Genomic DNA, 22,511 nt, shown 5'->3' with positions numbered 1-22,511 from the left:
CTTGAGTGGGCCAAAGTATGGTGGGAGCGTCAAAACGAGTGAAGCTCGCCAGATCACTTTCCTCCCTGAGACTTTTCCCTCATTTTAAAAGGAGGATAATTGAAGCCTTATCAGTCTCCCGAGTTTTCAGTGAGAACTGCCTGAGATCACGGAGGGGAAGGTGCTTTGAGGATCACAAGGGGCCCCAGGAATGTGAGGAGCGGTTATTGTGGAGGGGCTGGTCCTATGTAGCCAGGGCTGGAGGTGGAGCAGGTCCAGGTCCCCTAAATCTTGGTCTCTAAGGTCCCTCCGGCTGGAAGGTAGGGACCTTGTCATCCAGTCTGGGAAGGAGGTATGTGTGAAAACAGCTCCACTGAGTGCCATTTCCATCCCAGGGCAGGGCCTACCTTCAGTGTAGATTATCTCTTGGACAGCGTCTTTTCCTGTAGCAACATCTTGATTTAAAACAGAGCTTATTAGTGTTACCGTGTTAGTTTCGCCCTTACATTAGCTCCTGGAGCGCCGGGGAAGTGTGTTGGGCTCTTGGTGGATCTGGGCATGCACCTGGGCAGTTGTTGCCTCTTCCTCTTACTACCCACCTCCAGCAGGCCGGTGGGCAACCGAGAGTGGAGGGAAGCCTGTGGGTTTTCAGAAGCCCCTCTGGGGATGAACAATCAGGCTCGTGTTCACACATCACTGCCCCGCTAGGAAGAGAAGGCTGTGGCTTTGCACCCTGTGCCACACTGGGAAGTCCTGTCTGGAAAACACCAGGTCTCCAAGGTCACTTCTCTCCATGACTCCGGGGCCCCAGGACACTGTGCTGACTGATCCTGTTGCCCATGGCTCTGACCCCAGCTTGCCACCTATAGAGCCTGAGTGCTTTGAGTGTCAATTAAGGAGGACGGGGGAGGGGGGGGGCTCTGCTCCATCCCAACTGCTTAGTGAGAGCGCCAGGCTTCACGGCCAGCCTAGGGGTCTGGTGATGGTCAAGAGCAGTCCCCTCTCCTTCTGCCCCTAGAGCAGCTGCTTTATCTGGAAACCAAGCAGGAGGCCGCCTGTGCACTGTGAACAGTTTGTCAGAGGGAGTGCCAGAGGGACCCTCTGCTGTGCTCCTCAGCATGCTCCCTGTGGCCCATCACTTGTCTGGGACCCCTCCATCAGAGGAATGCTGCTGCTTCTGTTTCCAGGAAGCCCTAACGTCAAGTGCAAATAGCACAGGAAGGGGCACCCCTGGGGAAGTATGAATGTGGGCTGTAAAATGAACTGTTAGTATTCTCAGATGTGATAATTGGCATTGAGGTTATGGGGGAGAATGCTCATGTTCCCAGGTGACCCAGGTATTTAGGGGTGAAGTACTGTGATGTCTGAAGCTTATTCGCAAATGGTTCAGCCAAATACACACACACACACACACACACACACACACACACACACATTCATTAAGCAAATCTGGCAAAACGTTAGTAACTGTTGAATGTAGGTGGTGGGTACCTGAGTGATCATCTGGCTTTTCAGCTCTGTGTGCCTGTGTGTTTGAAAATGATCCTAACTATCAAGTTAGGGGCAAAAATCACCTGGAGAATTCGTTGAAAATCCCAGCCCCTCCCTCAAAGCCTGTGATTCAGGAGGTCCAGGTAGCGCCCAGAATGGGGATGTGAGCAAGCTCCCCAGGTATTCCTGATGCACCTCGGAGAGCCCAGGGTTCCAAGGTGGAAACCCAGCCAAAGAGCATTGTGGGCCTGGAGCAGGTGCAGTGGTCAGACGGGTGAGCGTAGCCATGCTGGGCAGTATAGGAGCCGGCCCCATGCTCAGCCTGTCGGGTGCCCCGACTCCCTTCTGCTACTCTCCTGGCTGTGGGGGCAGCTCTCTCCACCATGCAGGAGCCTCTGACCGCTGCGTCCTCAGCTCTGGCCACATCTTGCTGCTACCCCCATGCTCCAGAACTTCCAGTTACTTAAACATCACCATGTGTCTGAGCTCCTGGACTTTGCTCAGACTGTCCTTTCTGCTTACCCTTCTTTCCTACCTCCCACCCTCCATTTTCCCCCATTTGCATGGCCAACATGTACCATCTCCATGTCTCCTGCTCTAGGAAACCTTCCCAAGACTGGGTCAGTCACCCCTTTTTATGTGCTCCCATAGCACCCCCAGCATACTGTTGTCCTTACATGATTTTCCACTTACTGGTCTTACGGTGGAGTCCTCAGGGCTGTTGCCAAATGCTTTTGGCTTTCCTCCTTTGAGGTACAATGTAGGGTTGCACTGCCCAGCTCGAGGGTGAGTGGGGCATGTGGCTAGTTCTGGCCAATGAACTAAGATCACAAATGGGAGACCCTCTAGAGCTTTCTTTTTATCTCCAACCCAGCAATCCACAACATTAGAGATGGTGGATCCCTGAGTAAGTACAATGAACCAAGCCCCCCTGCCAATCTGTGATGGGCACGTTTCTTTGACCAGAATAAACCCTAATAGTTATAGCCATTGCAATATTGGGGTTTGTTTGTTATTGCAGCGTAACCTAGCCCAGCCTGACTGATTCGCACGCCTGACTCAGTTTTTGCATTCCCAAATACTTGACCCAACTCCTAGCATCAAACATACATAAGAAATAATTCTGATCACTGTTGCTCTTGGCCGTGAAACTGGCCTTCAAGACCAGGCAGAGCTTCCAAGACACATCACCCTGTGTCCTTCGCTACTTCTCTGATGATACAGGACTCTCCCTGGAGGTGCTCCAGAGTATTCCCTACAAGGAGGTACACATGCCAACTCCTCTGACCTTTTAACACTTCAGACAGGCTCCTGGATGGATCCCCAGTTAACCATGAGCCACCAGCACCCACTTGGTTTGGTAAAGGCGCTAGTTTGGTAAAGGCTCTTAACCCACTGCCTTGCTTATTAACTTGTAACGGTCCCTCCATCTTCAGGACATCTCCCGAGGAAAGCATCAGAGAGGACCCTGTGCCTACTCTAGGTTACCATTCTAGCTTTTGGAAGGTTCTGAAGGAAAGAAAGTTCATCCCCATTGCCTCTTCAGTCCTACCTCCTATCTCTGGCTTTTTCCTCTTGCCAGCTTGCAGGATTCCAGGCACACCTCCCGCTCCCCTTCCTGCCCCCACACACTGCAGGAGCTAAAATAACCAGCAAGTTCACACTGAGGTGCAAATATGAAAGGAACCACTCTGTAGTCAGCCTGGCAGGGAAACGGGGTGAAACTGCCCGAGTTTTTGGACTTTGCACATCCTAGGAGAATGCAGGTCATAGAGAGAGAGGTCAGAGCTGCAGCTGCTTTATCCCTGGGGACGCTGCAGCCCAGACTTCCCCTGAAGTTTCCCAGCCTTGAGGAGAGTGGATTCCAGATGCTTTGAGATGATGGGTGTTTTGTTTCCTTTTCCCAGGGGTGCCACTTTTGTTTCCAGGAAGCCATAAGGCAGTGTGTAGAGCAGCTGATGGGGTCAGAGGTGAGCAGACTGTGGGACAGTCACAGAGGATACCCCAGGGGACACGGCCACTGCTGATTCGAAGTTCCTGAGACGACAGGTTTGCACAGCTGTAGCCCCAAGCCCCAGCCCCATGTGTGTTTTCAAACCTTCATTCTTAGTGAGGCTGGTGTGGGTGCCACACTTGTGCAAGCACTCTCTGTGCATCCCAAGGTCGCTGTGCAAGGAGAAGCCTGTAACGCCCCTCACGTCTGTAGATGGCTTTGTACTTCCCGAGGTCCCTTCGTCCCCAGATCGTGATAGTCCTACCAGCCTGGCGGGAAGAACGTTATTGTCCATGTTCAGCAGTGGACGCACTATGACCTAGAGAAGTGACAAAAAAGGTCTTGGTTCACACAACAAATCAGTGACTGAGCCACGACGGAGCCTGCGCCTCGAGACCCTACCAGTGTCCTGCCTGCTTTACTATGGTGTTCTACGTAAGAAAACATGAGAGGGGCTTTTCCGGGAGTTTCACACTGGCGTGGGCACACACATAATATACATTCTTTCAAAATTTTGGCCAGCCCTATCGACATAATGTCACTGGGTCTCCAAGACATGTGTTCATGTAGGAGACCATTGAGCCCCTGTGAGTGGTGTCCTGGCCCCCAGGGGTGGCCCAGCTGGGGCTGCCAAGGTGCCTGGGATCCAGGAAGGGCTGTCTCAGGCCAAGTCTCACAGCCTTCTCTCCTCGTGGTGGACAAGTGGATGCTGCTGGCTGAGGGGGTCCTCATGGCGAACGTGTGGTTGCCGGTGGGTTCTGGGGCTCATCTGGTTCAAATTTTCATAATTGGACTCCTGAGCCTGGGGCCTGCGGACGGGAGAAAGTTGGCTGACCACCCAATCCAGGAGGGGGTCCCCCGATTGCCCAAACCACGGCCCAGCAAGGGGCAGGAAGGAGAGACGAGATGGGCATTGGGACCTAGATCCAAAAGGGGCTGGAGACTAATGGAAGGTTGGAGGCAGGGCAGTGGCAGAACTTGTGGAACTTGTGACAGCATCCCAGATTGCAGAGTCTCTCTATCTTCTCAAAAGGATCTCGTCTGTGGCTTCAAAAACCACCTCTGTGTCCCTGACCTTCAGACCCATATTCCCAGACCTGGCCTCCTGGGATCCAACTGCTCTCCTCACTTTGGGGACATCTGAACGGGCATCTGACACCTAAATGTGTTATGATCCTCACCACCTCCCCTGGCTTCTCTCAGCTTCATCTCGGTAAGGAGCACCCAGGATTCTAGCTCCAAACCTGGGCGTCCTGGCTCCCTCCCTCGCTCATGCTGCCCACCCAGTCCTCTGGCCAGCCCTGCTTTCTGTCTACCCCATCTCCTTGCCTCCACTCCTGCCACCTTTATCCAGGCAGCCATGACAGCCTCAGCCTTGGCCAACAGCTTTCTCACAAGTCTTCTGTTCCCCGCTCTTGTTTGGATGGGGCCACTTGTCTGCTTACAACCAGGCAGTGACTTCCCATTGCACTCAGAATGAATCCTACAGCCTGCCAGCTCTCGCTGCCCACTTTCCAGGTCTCCCCTGAGCCTTTCAACTTGCCTTTTCCTCCTGGATCACCTCCACTACCCTTGCCAGCCCCTCCGAGCTCCAGCCGCAGGTCTCCTCAATGTGGTGTCCTCAGAGAGGACGTCCTGATCTAAAGTAGCCACAGCCCAGCGGCCACTTCCCTACCCTGGAGCTCTACTTCGTCGCCTTGGCCATTTCCTTCACAGCTCTTATTTTAGAATCTAAGACAATTTTATGTTTTATTAAAATTCTCCATACTAAAATGTGAGTTCTTGAGGTCGGGTATTTTTGCTGTATCTTTAGTATCCAAAATATATGTGCCTGGTACATAGTAGGTACTCAATAACTATTTGAACAGTCCAGTTTCTGACTTAGTGCCTTGATGAGGTAGTAAATTAGCAAAGAAAAGAAACATTGCACAGGTATTTGGGAATGCAGGGGATAACCTGGGCTGGCAGCATGGCTTTTCCACCCCTCGGGACACAGGTGGAGCGGAGTTATGGGAGCCGAGCTGGGCTTGTGTAATGGGCCTTGGAAGGCTGTGCTCTTCCTATCCCGTCTCCCTACCCACAAGCATCCTGGACAGACTGCCCAGGGTCTAAATTGGATTCTTTCTTCTTCAACACGGGCTTCATTTGGACAGACACTGAGAGGAGGGCGACATGGATGGGATGGTCAATGACTTTCTAGCAGGGTCCCTGAGCCCCCCGTCTAAGACTTAAGAACCTCTAATGACTTTTTTTGCAAAGCCTTCCGCAGGGTGTCTGGAACAATGTAGGTCTTGAGGTGACTTGTGTGTGTCTGCCTGTTCTAGAACACTGGGCACTATAAGAAGAAACACATCTAGGTGCTGGGATAAGACAGACACACAGAAAATGACCCTTCAGCACCAGGACACCAGGCAGGTCTGGGAGAGATGTCAGTGTGAGGCCCAGACATAAAATCCTGGGGGTGGGGTGGGGGGTTGCGGGGGTGGGGAGATCAGGTCATCATGGCTGGTCTGGCCCAAGAAGGGCTTGGTGGACTGAAGGAGCGGGCCTTTGGGAGGCTGCAGGGAGGGCCTAGGCCCTGGTCAAGGCTGGGACCCCAGTACTGGCCCTTTGCTTATTCTTTCTCCTCGTGCCACCAGCCCCGGGACTAGAGCTGGGTGGCGTGAGATGGGGTTGAGGCAGCTCACTTACCGTGGTGGGTTGTCCTGGGTGACTGGGTGCTCTGTGTGAGGGAGGGAGGGAGCGAGGAAGAGAGAGAGAGAGAGGGAAAGAGAGAGAGAGAATATGAATCTCCATGGTAGCCTCCATGCTCCAGTCCCAGCTTTCCACCCCAACCCACTGTGGAGAGTGGTCTGAAGGGAACGTGCAGCAAACAGCAAACTACCAGGATATGAAGAAATGGCCTGAACGATGCCGGGAGTTACCCGGGAGAAGGGTGGAGTGAAGAGCGGTCCATCAGAGGATCCCCCACACAGAATGTGTGGTGAGTCTGAAGAACCAGCAAGAGAGGTAGCCAGGTGTAGGCCCTCCCAGACCTGGGAGGGGAGCCTTACAAAGCCCTCCTCCATCAGTCCACCACACCCTTCTCGGGCCAGAGCAGGCCACAGTGACCTGCCCTCTTCACCCCACTCCCAGAATTTACTGTCTGGGCCTCATACTGGCAAAGGTGGCAGCCAGGGCAATTTGTGAAAAATTTTGGATTTCATTCTGAGAGTGTGCTACTGATTTGGGTGGTCTGAGAGACTCTGGGAAGCCCCTTCTCTAGGGCATAGAACAAGTTTCCCATCTAGCCCAGAGAGAGTAGTGTGGGGCACACAGCAGCTCTCTGGAGACATTCTGCTGGTTGACGCTTCCACACTTCTGTACATGCTGTTCCGTCTGCTGGTAGTACCACTAGCTCCTTGTTTTCTTAGCTCCTACCTACTTACAGTTTTTCATTTCACTCTCACCTTACTTGTGTAAAGCCTTCCCTTTATGTGGACAGGGTGGGCCCCTGTTTATATGCCCAGCAAACTGAGGCATACATACCTTGGGCTTTCTCAGTACCCAGGCACTAGGATAGCACTTCTGCACATTGCAATTATCTGCTTACTCCTCAGTATCCCGTTCAGGGGGAGAGAACCATGTCTTCCTCATCTCTGTATTCCTAGCACCTACACAGCATGTAGTAGGTCCTCAAGATGCGTGTTGTATGTAACTAATGGAATGGTGCCATCTGGGAAAGCCTGTGTGTGGTCACAGATCATGGGGAGTCCTTTCCGGGGTGGTGGCAAAGGGGCAGGCTCCAGGGGCAGAGTATCTATCTCGGTGATTTTAGGCTACAGGTAAGTTCCGTAACCTCGCTGTCCTCAGCTTCCTGATTGTAAAATGGGCTCTAGCTGGTTCCCACTTTCTGGGCCTGATGCAGGGAGATGATGCATAGGCACAAAAAGGATGCTTTGGTTGTGTCATGCCAGGTGGTCGACCAGAAGGCCTTACCTAAAAGGAGAGCCCCAGCCCCACCACTCCACTCGCCCCTACCCTGGCCGGGGGCGCACCCACCTAGGCGGCGGCGGGAGGCGAGGGCGGCCAGCACGCCCAGCAACAGCAGCGCCTTGAGGCCAATTGCGCCGAGCAGGACGGCGTTGGCCGAGGGCCCGGAGGCACCGTGGAAACGGAACAAGTAGACGCTGGCCTCGGCGCGGCCCAGGCTGTTTGAGGCAGTACACGTGTAGCGGCCATCGTGGGCCAGCGCGGGCAGCTCTGCTGTCACCTTCTGGCCGTAACCCTGCCCCGGGCCCGGCACGGCTGCCGAGCCGTTGCGCAGGGCCGGGCCGGACCAGGCGAGGGCGGGCGGCGGCTCCCCTTCGGCAGTGCAGAGTGCGCGGAAGGCATGCGCTGGGCCAGGCAGCACCGAGATATTGACGATCCGCGGGGCAGCTGCGGGCCGCGGTCAGTGGGGGGTGGGGGTGGGGGGGAGAAAAGGAACTGCAGTCAGAGAGCGCGCGTGCGACCGGCGAGGACAAAGGGTACCCCTCCCTGTCCCCTTTAGTCGCCGAGCAAGTTGGGAGAGGTTGGGGGGGCGGTCTCTGGAAAGAAGGGAGTGGGCTCTCCTGCCAGCTTGCCTGGATCCCAATACAGGTGTGGTCTTGGGCAAACTACTCTGCTGTTCTGTGCCCGTTTCTCCATGTGTAAAATGGGGATCACTCACCTTATCGGGTTGGTGAGAAGATTTGGCCAGCTAATAGGTGTGGGGTGCTTGGGCTACGGCTTGGCCCATAGCAAATGCTCGCTACGCGGTCGTTATTATTGTGGTATTGCAGGGTTGGGGGCCGTCTGCTGGTGTGATTTACTGGCACCTCCCACAAGCAGAATTGAGCCTGATTCACTGAATCCCTGGGCCTGTATTAGGGAGGTGCCGACCCTGGGAAGAAACTGAAATGCACTCAGGCTGACAGTCTAGCCGGCCTCAGGGCACATGGCAAATTCTTGGCGGAGCCAGACTCCAACCGAGAACTCCTGGGCCCACCCATAGCAGGGAATTCAGGATTTTAAAAAGCTCTACAAGTGATTTCCAATGCACAGCCAGGGCTGAGAACCACTACTTTTGGGACGGAGGTCCCGGTTCCCCTATCTTTACACCTCAGGGCTTAGCAAAGTGTTGGGCACTTGACTGGCTCCCTGTGCACCGCCACGGCCGGCTTTCCGTGCACACAGGACTCGCCCTTGCAGCCCGTGCCGTATTTAGGTTATTATTCGTTCGTTTATCTTTTCTCTGGACTGCGAGCCACTGGGCACTGGCACTCTCTAGGCGCTTCATTACAATACCCATTCCTGGGCTCCAACTAACCAGCCCTTCCCAGGGCCAGGAGTCTGCATTTCTGACAAGTTCCCAGGTGGCCCATAACTACCGCCAGGTGTGATACCCAGCAGCCCCTGCCCCCGCTCTAGAGAAAGGGGTGTGTGTATTGCTCCGCTTGGGATCCCAGCGGCGGGCATGTGTCGGGCACCTAATAGTCCTGAGAGGGGCCTGAAGGCGGGAGAAAGCAAAGGTGCTGCGCCGCCCCGGCAGCCGCGGGCCCCGCCGCTCTCACCCGTCACGCGGAGCCAGACGCCATGGCGACTCTCGTAGCGGTCGTGGATATCTCCCGCGAACTCGACGCGGCAGAAGTAGCGGCCGTTGTCTGCCAGGGCGAGGCGCTCGACGCGCAGCGAGAGGTCGTTGCGGCGCGGGTTGCCCAGCAGGCCGAAGCGGCCGTGCAGGTTCAGCGCCGTCTGGCAGAACTCGCTGCCCCGCGCCGCCGCGCACCGGAACACCTGCGGGCCCGCGTAGGGCTCGCCCGCACGCCAGATGGCCGTCAGCGGCCCGTCGTAGTGGCGGTGAGGGTGCGTGAAGGTGCAGGGCAGCACCGCCGCCTCACCCGCCGTCGCGCTCACCTCTGCGGGCAGCTGCATGGACCAGCGCTGCGTCGGGGCACCTGCAGGCAGGAGAGCGGGGCGCGTCAGCCTTACCTGAGCAGTGTCCTGGCCGCAGGCCCAGGACTCCGCAGGGACCCTCCGTGGGGGCCTGGACACCCACCCCGTGACTCGAGAGGCATTTCCCGGGACCCTGACTCCCAAGACCGACCAGGTACCTGGACCTTCCCCCATCTTCCTGGGACTATTTGCCTCTGTCTGGGTGGTCCCACCTCACTTACAGGCCCAGTGACCTGTTGCAGAAAAGTCCTGGGATCCCGTGGTGACAGTACGATCCCAAGACCTCCAAGATGGTGAGAATAATAAAAGCACTTACTGTGCACCTCTGTGTTGAGCAGGTTCCTGGTAGTATCTCTTTTAGTTCTCACACATGATCCTAGAGGTAAACATAGTTTTCCCCGGGTTACATGTTAAGAAACTGAGGCACAGGAAGGTTGAGTAATTGCTTGAGATCACACAGCTAGGAACAGGTAGGATGAAACAAAGATGGCATTCATACTCAGGACAGCCTGATTCCAGAGCTGGCACTCCAGTTCACTAAAGGCCTGGAAACCAACACTCTCATTCATAGAGGGAAAATAGACTCTGGAGGGAATGGTATGTTTTGAAGTTAATGTGTTGAGTTGATGGATGAAATTCCTCTAGAATCCAAGTCAACCCAAGTGGGCTTCCCATTAGGTTACTGCCCAGATAGGGAGCTGAGAGGCCGAGTGTGGTGGGTCATTATCTTGCCTCCTTGCTCTGTGCAAGCACCTCTGGACTCAGTTTCCTCACCTCCTGTGTTGTGAGCCTCTGAAGTATAGTTGAGCTAAGCTCCCACACCTGCGCTCTGCCTCCAGCTTACAGAGGGCTGGTGAATCACTAACCCCAAGTAGTCGAGGGAGGGTTGAGTCTGGTGGGTGGATGGGTGTCAGTGCTGGTCCTTAGAGGATCAGGCCAGGGGTGGTGCCTCCCCAAGGAGGGAGGGCAGGCTTACCAGCTAGTGCCCAGGTGCAGTGCATGAAAAGTGCATTTAGAGGGAATCATGTAGCATTCCTTGTGTTTCCAAAGGGCGTTGCCATTTACATCTTTCACATATATCATGTCACATGACCTTCAAAACACCCAGGGGAGAAAAGCAGGGCAGATAATGTTACAGATGAGAAAAATGAAAGCCCAGAGTCACAGGCAGAAGTTGGGAGAAACCCAGCTTTTTTGACTCCAAGTCTAGTGCTCTTTGCTCTTTGGGATATCCGGACTCATGCCCTGGGCAGGTGTCCTCTCAGCCCGCAGCTGGCAGACCATCCTCCATCTATGAATAATCTACAGGTCAGGACATTCCTCCTGCACAGAACTGACGTCAACCATCCCCCACATGACCACCACTGCTCTTTGGAGCATGTGCATCGCCTACCCGTGGTGGCACTTCCAGTATCCCATCATGGCCATCCCGGACCCATTAAGTCTCCCCTTCTCTGGCGGAAGTCCCAGTCCCCGAGAAGGGGAAGTCCCTGCCCCGCCCCAGCCTCACCGCCTGCTCTGTCCTTTCTATGCGGTGTCGCGTCCTGACCCGGAGCTCCAGGTGTGCTGGACCGACAGAGTGGGGGACGAATCGGGTTGTATGATCTGTGCCTCGGGTACAACCTCGTTTTGTACTGAGCTTGCATTGAAGTAAAACCGCAAGTTCTTTTTTCACACAATCTGCTTCTAATCCAAATCTCTTTTCTTCCAGACAAGTGGAATTACGCTTTTGAACCCAAATGGAGGACTTGATATTTATCCCTAGTAAAGGTATTGTTTGCTCAATCGTTAATAATCAAAAGGCCTCGTTTCAAATTTGCGAAACGCTTTCTGAAGGTTTTGCTGGTTCAGTCAGCACTCCCAGTGGCAGAAAGCACCTCCATGCTCTTGAGGCTTCCTCCCTGCCTGTTTCCCTGCACTTCCCACCTTCTGTAACCTCAGCCTCCTCTGGCCTCTTGCATCTCACAGAATCCAGATTCCCTAGGTATTGTTTGCTATTGTGCGTTCATCAATTAGCAAACATTTATCAGACTGGAAGGTACCAGCAGGGGTTATAAAGATCAACAGAGTAACTTTACCAGCCTGCTGGGCCTCACAGCTCAGAAAGGGAAACGGGTCTGGAACACATAATTACACTCTGGCTGGCCAGGTGCTCTAATGAGGGATACAATGTTCCCTCTGTCTGAACAAGGTTCTTGGCCCGTTTCACTCAGCAGCTTCCTCCTTGCTGTCCCCAGGTCTCCTCTGAGCCTGCCTGCAGTGGAAGGCCTTCCTGGGGCCCCAAGCCTGGGCCTGGTGCCACACCCCTGTGCCCCAGGGCTGGCAGAGGTACTTCCTTCTGATGGGCATTACCTGTGAACTGTGTGTCACTCAGGCACCCAGAAGCTCTGGGAGGGCAGGGGCCACCTTCATGGAGTCATATTTGTGTAGTTATTGCCCAGCCACATAGTAAGGAATGCTGAATGGAATTGCTAGGACAGAGCAGAAGGGAGGGTGACCTGGGTGGCTGGTGGGGTGGGGCAAGAGGCATCCTGCAGGCAGGGAGGGGAGGACCCACCAGAGAGGAGACACCGTTTCAGCAGCTCCTTGACAAAGAAGTGGGATGTTTCTAAACCTTGAGGTGGACTGAAGGCATTCTAGGCAAAGGGATAGCAAGGCAACATCGGGAGGTTGGGGACATTAGCAGAGAGGTTGTAGGGGGACAGAGTCCACAGTGCTTTGGGGGCTCCTTAGGGGTCTACCACATCTCCTTTCATATGCACGAGAACCCCAGGAGGGATTGTCATTATCCCCTTTTTAGAGAAGGGGCACCTGGAGCTCAGGGAGCACAAATGACTTGACCAGATCATTTGACCAACTGGAAGCAGAGCCAAGGCTTGACCCTCGGTGGTTCACATTCTTCCCTTGTCCCCTACGCTATGTGCCTGAGGTTGTTAGCCTTGTTTGGAATCATCCTGAAGTGCGATACAGATGGTAGGCCAGGGCCCCTCCTTCCCTGGGGGTTTTGCTGTAAGAGTACAGCAGGCACACAGAGGCCCTTTCACCAAGTGTCACCATCTTGGCTCTTTGCAGAATGGGGGGTGGGAAACTGTTTCCTGTTTACCTGCAGAACAGACTCCCTCTCACACATAGACTTTTTTTGAATGAGTCTCTAATCCCCTACCCCCCTCGCCTCAGACACTCAAGGTCAGCAGGGATTGTACAGGGAGCAAATGCATTTGCTTTGGCAGGAATCCAAGCTCTCAGCATCCTGTAACATTTACCTTTCCTTCTGGCCGCTCCTTTCTCAGGATGGGGAGGGACAACTTCTGAATGGGAACCACAGCCCCTTTTTGTAGGGTCTCTAATCTCCTTGTCTCAGGTCAGTCAAACTCCTGGGGTCAACAGGAGGCCCATATTCGGAGGCTGAAATACCTCCTCTCAATGGTGGGCCACAGGGCATGGTGGAAAGTATTCCAGGTTTGGCACAGCTGGATCTGGGGGACAGTCTCACTGGAGGTCATTTCTTTCATCAGAGTGGTACTGAGCACCCAATGTGTGTCTGGCACTCTTTTCGGCTCATTCACTTACTGGGAGATGTTTGGACAAGTTTCTTACTTAATGTCCCAGGTCTCAGGTTCCTCTGTGGCTAAAAGGGGACCATAATACCTTCCTCATAGGATTGACGATTGAATGAAATCACATATGTAGATCACAGTACCTGACACCCAGCAGAGGCTCAATGCCTGTTGCTTCCCTTCTTTCACTAGCCGTGCAGAGGAAGTGGAATGGACGGAGGTGGGGGGTAGGGCAGGGAGTGCTGACGGGTGGCAGAGAAGTGCTCTGGGCGTATAACCAGGGTGATGCTACAGCAGGTTAAGACATTGCTACCCTAAGCTGGCACCTTTTGCAGCTCGATTTGGCATCTTAGACCATGTGAGACACAATAAATAGCCCAGTCCTTGCCCTTCACTCACCTGATACCTGGTCATTTATTTACGTATATAGTCACTCAATAGATAGTTATTGAGGGTCTATTGTTTGCTAGATATCGTGCAGAGTACTGGGGATACAATCACAGTGACATGTAGTGGCCCTCCTTGCTATGTTTACAGTCTGGTCATTGCTCAGCTACTGTTTGCTTTTTATCTATCCACAGTTCAATGAATTTGTTTGATTAGCTTCTCAGCTGGGGAAATACAAAGTGAAAAGCTGGAAAGTGGATGCTGTTTGTAAGCTCACTGAAAGCAGCCAGAAATGACAACTGACAGGGAGGAAGGGTCCAGTACAATTAATGAAAAGACAGTTCTGGATAGAAATGAGAAAAGTACAGTACAAAAGGCAGCACTTATAGAAGGATAAAGGGCAGAGGGTCTTCAGACATCACAACACTGCTGCAGCAGGTGGGTAGAACAGAAGCTCACAGCCACAACCCAAGCTGCCTTGGAAAGTTTCATTGCTGTGGGAGGCATGGGCCCCAGGTGAAGGATCAGGGGTCTATCTGGGGCTCTAGCCCTGGCTGGACTGACCCTGACTTTGGGACTTAAGATAATCCCGTTAGCTCTCTAGCCTCAGTGGGCTCATCCATGAAATGCTGTCTCTAGATGTTTACTAAGGTCACTTTTCAGTCTAAAAGTCTATTCTGAAAATGATATTTGGGTACAAATAGCAAGGAAGTCCATAAAACATTTTAGAAATAAGTCTATCTAAATTAAAAGTCTTCCAGGTACTTAAAAAAGCCATTAACTATCCAGAAAACTCAGCTCCTGGGAAAGATGCATCCGTACCTTGATGGTCCCATGCAGCCATTTACCAAACTCTCCTCACTACCCCTCGGTGACTGGTGCTCAGCAGGGAAGGGCGGGGGCTGCAGCCCTGGGCACCAGCTTCTGTGTCGTCATGCTCACGACTCAGCTAAGGTGTAGTTGACTCTCCCGGACGTATTATCCCAGAGCCCCGAGCCAGTGGTGCCAGGGAGGGAGAAGAATTCGTGGGAGACAGAAGCCTGTCTGCAGAACCTGCATGGACAGAAGCAGCATCTGGATGGATCAGAAATAGAAACCTTGGTTTGGCAGAAGCCGAGCGAAGAGGTGCCAGTTCCTTGGTGAGGAGGAAAGCGGAAATATGCCTGGGAGCCTCCCTGTAGGTCACTTGCAGTGTGTTCTGTGCTAACGGTGCTGATGTTGATAATAGAGAAAACTGTTTATCGGTCTCATCACAGAATGTGGGTCAGTCGCTGTCTGTGGATCACAGACACAGGAAAATGACCCAAAGGCGGTCGTGGTGGGACAGGGGCCAGTGGGGGTTCCCTCACAGAGTGCCCACGTTCACAGGATTACACAGCTGGGTGGGCTTGATGGGGCAGTTTTCTGGAGGAAACTCGTTAGGGACTTTGTTGGGGGGGAAGGATGATGCCAGGTGGGCAGTCCCCATGGATCTCTGGAGGGATAGCCTCGGGGCACTCAGAGCTGGATACCGCCCCCCCCCCCCCAGGTCTGCAGGGCTGCTGCCATGATGGCTGACGTTACCAGTTGACAGGCAACCAATCTGATGAGCCAACTATGACGGGGGGCTACCCTCCTGGGGAACAATGGGCATGTTAACAGGTGTCCTCAGCGAGTGACTCCAGTGGTGGCCTTTCAGGCAGGGTGGCACCTGGGAGGTCAGGAGAGGGCATTTGGGGGGCATGGAGATATGCTTGTCTTGGCCACCAAACCTCAGCAGTGAGGTGTGTGGGCTGAGCTGGGGAACTTTGCATTCCTTCCAATTCCCTCCTGCCCCTCAGTTTGCTCCTGGAAGTTCTTTCTGTCCCGATAGGTTATCAGTGGAGAAAAGATGAGAAAGGGGTGGAGTACAGAGGGGAGAGGAGGGAGGGGAAACGGAAATCCCATCCGTCAGTGTGAACCACGTCTAGAAGGTTCTGGGAGGAGGTGAGGTCAGGGACCTGTGAGTGCAGGGCCTGCTCATCTCCTTCTGCCTCCAGGACGCTGCCAGCTTCCCTTTAACCCTCGCCTCTCTGGCCACGTGAAAGTGGACTGGCTCACCTGAGCTGACAGAGAAGCGGAGCCACAGGGGGACCCTATCCTGGGGCAGTGTCGCCACAGGGCACTGCCCTTGAGTTCCGATTTAGCCTGTCCCTGCCCATGCTCCCCTGGCCTCCTCACGGGACCCTGCCCCGCTTCACTCCTCCTGCCCCCTGCGAAGGACTTCTTGGTCTAAGCCACCATGAGTGTTCTGGCTCATTAAACCCTCCCATTTCCTCTGGACCCATGACAGCAGACTACCTCCTCCCGGACTTTTTTCTCCTTTTTCTCTGTACCTCCACGCCCTCGGGTGACTGCCACGATTTGTCTGGCCTTTTAGGTTTCTTTTTCTGCAGTGGTTCAGAGCTAGTCAAGTAAATTCCTCTGAGCACCCCAGGCTCACCACCACTGCATGTAGGTGGTGTAAAGGGTGGGCTGCATTGAGAAGACACCAGTTCACATCCAGGCTGCGACATCTCAGAAAGTCACTTGCCCTCCCTGAAACAGGGACAAGTGTCCTCACTCTTCAGGTTGTGGTGAAGAGTAAATGAACTGCTCGTCAAAGGCCTGACACAGAAGTCCTCGGGGATCACAGCTACTGTGATGGCTACCCCTGCTTATCAGAGATTTGTGGACAGATGGAGGACTTTCCCAAGGTCACTCATATGACCAGAGCTCCCAGACCCCTGTTTTGCCCACCTGCTATGTTCCCTGGCACCTCCTGCTTTCTAAAAGCAGATTTAGAGGGAGGCAGAGGGGAAAGACAAGGAAGAGTGTATGGAGACGCCAGGGGATGAGGGGCTGCTCAGAACACTGGGTGCTGGAGGTGGGGGATACCAGTTTGAAGGAGGAGGGCACAACAAGTGAAAGGAGGGTTTCTCAGGACAAATTCCTCCTGCCCAGGTCAGGGACCTCCTGCCCAGTCCTTCTGCCCGATGGAGAGGCTCACAGGTGAGCCGCACAAGAGGGGTTTAAGAAAGTGGGACCCTGCTCACCCTAGTGACAGACGTCTGGGTTTTAGCAGTGAAGCAGCCGCCAGTATGAAAAGGTCTCTGCCACAAACGGGCTCACACATGTGCCTGGGCCTTCTGGGTAATCCCAACACACAGTTGGAGCATTTGTGTGGTGAAGGTTTTGTTCTTGAACATGTGACTGCTCATGCTTCCTCTAAATTTTTTTGTCTTTAATTGATTCATAGCAGCTGACCCTCAGCAGGAGGAAGAAAAAAAAAAGAAAAACAAAACAAAGACACCCCATATCTCGCTTCTCTTGAAGCTGTGCGACTTCAGCATTTCCCTGCCATTTATTGCACAACCACTGAGCGCCAGGAACTGTGCTGGGGGCCTTTCATCCGTGATCTAATTATTTTTCACAACACCACCACGAGGTGGCAGGGACCCCACTTTACAGAGGCTCAGAGAAGTTAGGCAACCTTCCCAGGGCCACACAGCTAGGAAATAGCAGAGCCAGGATTCAAAGCCATGTCTGATGTAAACTCATGTCTGGAAATGCTTTCCTAGCTGCCTCAGGTCTGGGCAGGGTCACCTCCTCCAGCCTCTACCCTCTAAGTGGGACCCGACCCTAAATGACCACAGAAAGATGGCTGAGTTAGGTCAACTTGGGAGAAGAAAGCCCCTTCCCCATCAGCCCCCACCACAGGACTCTGTGCACAGGACAGCAGACTGTGAGGGGGGAGTCCCGTCTAGGGCCACACACACTGGGGTTCAAACCTCATCTCCACCCTGCACCACTCTGAACCTCTCTGTGCCTCAGTTTCCTCATCTGTGAAAAGGGGGTAGAACAGTTCATTTCTCACGGGTTCTGAGGCCCACGTGAGTTACTAATTGAAGTGTCAGCACTTTGTAAGAGCTAGTGGGCACTTCCTGTTACTATCCAACCCAGACTCTGACTGGACTCGGCTCTGTGTGAACGCTAGAGAGGAAGGAAAGGAACCAAAGGAGTGGGAGTTTATTATCCAGTCGTGGAGACAGGCACCTGTGGAAGGAATGTTGACTTTTGCAGCGTGGGATGTCATCAGGCTGCACGTGACAGCCAGTGGCTGTGTGCATGGAGGCTGAGTCCAGGAGCAGTCACGGGAGGGACATCTCAGGCTGGGGTCGAGGAAGAGACTGAGGCCGCACAGAGGCTGGGGCTCAGAGGACGGTCTCTGTCCTTTCTCCTGTTACCCTCAACTGCACCAACCATCAGAATCACCCAGGACAATGGTTGCAAATGCAGATTCCTGGGCTCTGCTGCCTGACATTGTGACTCCGCAGGTCTAGGGTGGAGCCAAAGGAGCTGCATTTTAACAAGTGTCCCCTCCCCTGGGATTCTGATGGATGGTGACCATCCCTTGAGACACACTGTTCCCAGAGACGTTAACTCACTGAGCTAAGTGACCAAGGCTATTGTTACTTCAGCCTGCCACAAAGGGTTCCCACTCACGCTTTGGGGTTCCTGCTGGGTGGTCAGGGTACCTTCTGTCACTTGCCCTACTCCCCAAGGAAATCATCCCCACCCTTACCCCAAACCACCGTGTGCTCTCTTCCCTTCTCCTCGGGTCTGTGCCCACACATCAAGACAAAAATACCTGGATGACAGCAACACCCAGTCTATTCAGAGCCTGGATTGTCTTCTCACCTTGCCTATGATCTCCCTGGATCCTTATAGAAGTACATGGTGCAGGTGGCTTTTCTACAGATGGGACACAGAGACCCAGAGAAGGTAGGGGGCTGCCTCAATCCCTGGGAGCCCAAGGGGAAGACCAGACTTGAACTTCAGACTCCCAAAGTGCAGCTCTTCCTCCTCCATAGTCTTGGAGGGTCTGGAAAAACCTGGCTGCTCCAAGTTCAAGAAGAGAAGATGACCTAGGGTTTTGTGAGCATCTATTCTGTTCTAAGCACGGGCCAGAGAGAAGAGTGGGAGACTCACCCATCGGGACGACGCACACCAAGCAGGCCAGGAGTCGGACGGACCCTTCCATGTTGTGAGTGCCTGGCTAGCCCCCACATTCAGCCAGGCCACCAGTGAGAGCCCTCCTTAGCGTGGGTGTGGGGGGAAGGAAGGTGGGAAGGGGTGGGTGGTGTGCCCAGGTCTGCACCCCTGCCGGGCTCTGCAGGCGCTGAAGTAACTGGGGAGAGGCAGCCAGGAAGCCCGAGGTATGATTAGAGACCCGTGGGGTTTAGTCATGTGGAAAACCAAGAGGGGAACCACTTGGATGATTTTCTGGACAGGAAACAGAGAAGTGGATGGGGAAGAGCAGGACCCTTTCCTGTGGCCACTAGTCCCTTTGAACAAACTGCTTGCTGTTCTTACGCTGCCCTTCCTCCCTCCTTCCCTCCTTCCCTCCCTTTCTCTCTCCCTTCCTCTTTCCCTCCTTCCCTCCATCCCTCTTCCCTTCCCTTCCTCTTTACCTTCCTACAATTTTGGTGTGCCGGGATGGCACACCCGCTTCTTTTCTCCCCTTTTCCACTCCTTTCTGGAGAAGGGTTGTGACAAATTGGTGAAAGAGAGAGAGGGGAGGAGCCTGCCAACATAATAATTCTTTGTAGTGTGGCTGTGGAAAGTTGTCAATACTTGCAAGGAAAAGACTTGTCTACAGAGGCTTCACCGTCATGACCAGAGCCCCCCAGAAGGCCTGGGGCCCTAGAAATGCACTCTCGGACTCTGATGACCATTAAGAATCACCTGGGGAGTCTTGTTAACAGGGGGCTTCTGACCCAGAGCTGCTGCTCATCCCTGACCCACACCTGTAGCGGTGGCAGCTAAGAACCCCCACCCCTGTCCTGGGGGTGCTGGTGGAATAGTGGATGGAAGTCAGGACCCTGGCGGAGGACAAGGGGCGACTCCTGGAACCTTAGTGGGACTGACACTTGGACTAGAGGGCTGTTTGCTCTGCCTTCTGGACCGCATTGGATTTGAACTGTCTGCTGGTCAGACCCCTTGTTAATGCACTGGACATGAGCCCCTTTGCCACATGCAGAGGTAACCTTAGCAATGTCGTTCTTCCTATCTAGACGGCGGAGGGAATGCTGGCGGCCAAGTCCAGTTCCTGCCTTCCCCGTCACCTGCATCCCCTCGTTCCCTCTCAGATTCTCAGAGGTGGGCAAGCCGGCCCCGCCCCACTTAGGAGGCTGTGCCCTCCCTGGGACTTGCCCCAAGAAGGGTTCTCTCTGGTGGCCTGGCCACATTGGAGAAGAGGCAGGTCAGGCCCTGGGGTCCCAGAATCCTCAGAGAAAAAGGAAGGGTCTTCTGTTCTTGGCTGGAGTACTTCCCCAGCTCCCAGCTGGGTGCCCGAGCAGGGTGCCAGCTCAGCTCCAGCTGCCTGGGACCCTGTCACATGGCACACACTCAACTGCAACTTGCTTCTTTCCTCCAAGCGTTGAATCCGGACATCCTTCCATTAGTTGCGGACTTATCCCATTCTTTCAAATAGCTCCACAGTATCCCACAGCATATTTTTTTAATGCAGCATAATGTATTTAATCATCCTGTTCATGGCTGTTGGAATTACAAGCGAAGCTGCAGGAGGAATCTGGTCACAACGTGTCTTTGTCTCTAGTACTTACATGTTCATCAGATAACTCCCAGAAGTGGGATCTCTGGGTCATAGGGTATGCACATTTGGCATTTTAATTATTACGCTCTGATTATGCTCCTAAGAGAGGGCAGTGGTAATGGTTTATAGTTTCTCCAATAGCAGGTGAGAGCCCGTTTCCCGAAGTTTACCCCTGGGAGCCAGGAAACTCGAGCCTTCCCGAACTGACCTTAAGTGACAGTGACTTGGCCAAGTCGCTTCCTTCTGGACCTCGTTTGCTTTGTCTGTCTCTGAGGTGCCCTTCAGTGCACAGATTCTTGCTCCAAATCTGAGTTCCAAGGATGTTGAACTTTGGGATTCTGCAGCCTTGGTTTGGAAGGCCAACCTGGGATGCTGCTTGAGGCCTGGGCCTGGGCAGGTGGTGATGGGGATGGAAAGCCTTGGAAGGTGGATCTTCTGCCCCTTGGCTGCCGTGGTGTCCCTTCTGTATCCTCATCTTTTCATTGCTGCTCTGAGGGGGTCCCCTGGAGGGCTGTTCCCTCACACCATCGTGTGTGGGGGAGAGAAGGGAGCAGCATGAAGGCAGAGCACAGACGCTGAAATCCAGAGGCTTGGATTCTGCTCTCATCTCTGCCACCAACTCAGTGTGACCTCAGGATCTTTGGTCACCGGGGAGGAAGCGATTGGCATTTTGGAAGGGACAGTTGGTGGTTGTGTGCAATGCACGATGCTTAGCCCACTTGGCCCCTGCCCAGCAAATGCCTATAGGACCCCCAGTCTAGTGCCCATCAAAAAGTCCCACGGCTTTTCTGGGAGGGAGGCTGCCCGTAGTTGAGAACCATTGGCTCGTGATCGCTAGTTCTCTCCATCTCTGACATTCTGATGTTCTCGAGGAAGCTGGGGAATGGGTCAGTGGAGGATTGGCGAACGCCTTGGTAGTCCCAGTTATAGCAGGCAGGATTTGGTCCTTTCCTTCCGAGTTCCTTGACCTTGGTTTACTCGGGAGTTGCTAAAAGGATTAGGCTGTATGTGCACAGGTCTCTGAGGGTGAGCTGTAGGTTGATGCTGGCATCATCATGGCTGAGGACACAACGAGAGTATGCAAATCGGGGGCCACTGTGCTCCTTATACTCGGTAAGTTTATCCACCATACAACCTGCACGACTGTATGCACTCGCCTTGTGTGAATGTCTGGGGGAAGGTGAAGAGGGGTTGGAACATGAAACCAGGATTGTTTCTGGTGAGCTTTAGGGCCCCTGTGGGGACAGAGCCCCAGAAAGCAGTTTCCAGGCTCTCAGCCTCACATAGAAAGGTGCTGGCTCAGGTAGTAAATGGCCATCAACTGTGATTGGATGGCCATCAGCTGTGGCTAGTTGGCCGTCAGCTGTAACCAGTGAGCCATTGGCCACTAATATAACTGCTGTGGCTACGCTAGCAAAAAAAATGGGGGCTAGCAAGAAGATGGTGGCTGAGCTGGCAAGAGCGGATTGCAGAGAGGCGGATGCCGCCAGCGAGAATATAGTGATATGACTCCCCTACTTATGGCTCCGTGGGTTTTCCTTTTTGGCCTCACCATATCCTGCATTCTCTTGTGGGGAGCGGGAGCAGAGACCCCGCCGGCTGCCCCACACGACAGCCCCTGTCTGCCACCTCACACTCGTAGTCAGGTTTAATCTGGTGAAACTGAACCCCCTCCCCCCACAGCTGGCCTAGGTCAGTGGAAACACGCTGTAAACCCTAGGCGCAGCAGTGGGCAGAAATGGGGCAGCAAGGAGTAATGGCAGAAGGAACCTGTGGGAATTTCCAGTTAGAGGGTACAGGGTTATAGGCTGATATGATTTGCTTGTTCCTTAGCCCCTGCTGATGTCCTGCCTACCCCCAGCTGGGTAAGGTGATGCCCCAATTCAAGAGGCCCAAGGTTTGTGTGACCAGGAAGCCAGGGAGGTCGACTTGTGTCTCTGCCTAGAGGCTTCCAGGGCGTTCCCTGACACAGGACAGGAGGGGCTCCCGCATGGGGTGGGCCAGTGGGACACCAGCTTGCACTACACCTAGGCTGGGAAGAGGGACAGGAAGCTTGGGTGTCCTAAGTCGTTCCATCAGGGTCAGTGAGGCCACATCTTGCTAGTTCTGAATGAAGGTGGCCGGCTAGTCATTCCTTTCCAGGACTTCTTTCCATTTCCTCTTCTCTGAGAAACCCAGCTATTTGTAGCTTTCTGTGTCATTTCCCCACCTCCACCCTAGTGATCACGTGTAAAATGTGGGTAATAATGGCCTCCTCATGCTGTTGCTGCAAGGACAACAGGGCGAGGCTTACAAGGGATAAGGGCCAGTGCCCGGCAACTAGTAAGAATACAATGGTCTTCAGAAAGGTGCGGCATCATCTTTTTATTTTGAGGGTCTCACTTGTGGGGAATACACCCAGATTCGGATTCTGATTAAAAGCCAGTACGAGTTCAAGAATTGGACAGAAAGTAATAGCAGAAAATAGATACCTATGAGAGGTCAAAACAATTTCAAGCACTTTAAAAACATTTGGTGAGCCAATTAATAAACA

At 53.7% G+C, this 22,511-nt stretch overlaps 1 protein-coding gene across 1 annotated transcript; it reads right to left on the bottom strand.

The window, feature by feature from the left end:
• Window positions 1-1,295: 1,295 nt before the first annotated feature.
• SIGLEC15 (sialic acid binding Ig like lectin 15) lies at window positions 1,296-18,473 on the bottom strand. Its single transcript, XM_019739668.3, is given in 7 exon segments — window positions 1,296-4,220; window positions 4,223-4,272; window positions 6,155-6,185; window positions 7,505-7,882; window positions 9,037-9,420; window positions 9,735-9,794; window positions 18,352-18,473. Coding segments are annotated over 7 exon segments (984 nt in total). The 5' UTR covers window positions 18,404-18,473; the 3' UTR covers window positions 1,296-4,191.
• Window positions 18,474-22,511: the final 4,038 nt, after the last annotated feature.

The sequence above is a fragment of the Rhinolophus sinicus genome, chromosome 4, assembly GCF_057876585.1.
Source record: "Rhinolophus sinicus isolate RSI-liver-muscle chromosome 4, RSI-T2T, whole genome shotgun sequence".
Classification (NCBI taxonomy): domain Eukaryota; kingdom Metazoa; phylum Chordata; class Mammalia; order Chiroptera; family Rhinolophidae; genus Rhinolophus; species Rhinolophus sinicus.
This window is presented reverse-complemented; position numbering and strand designations above follow the sequence as displayed.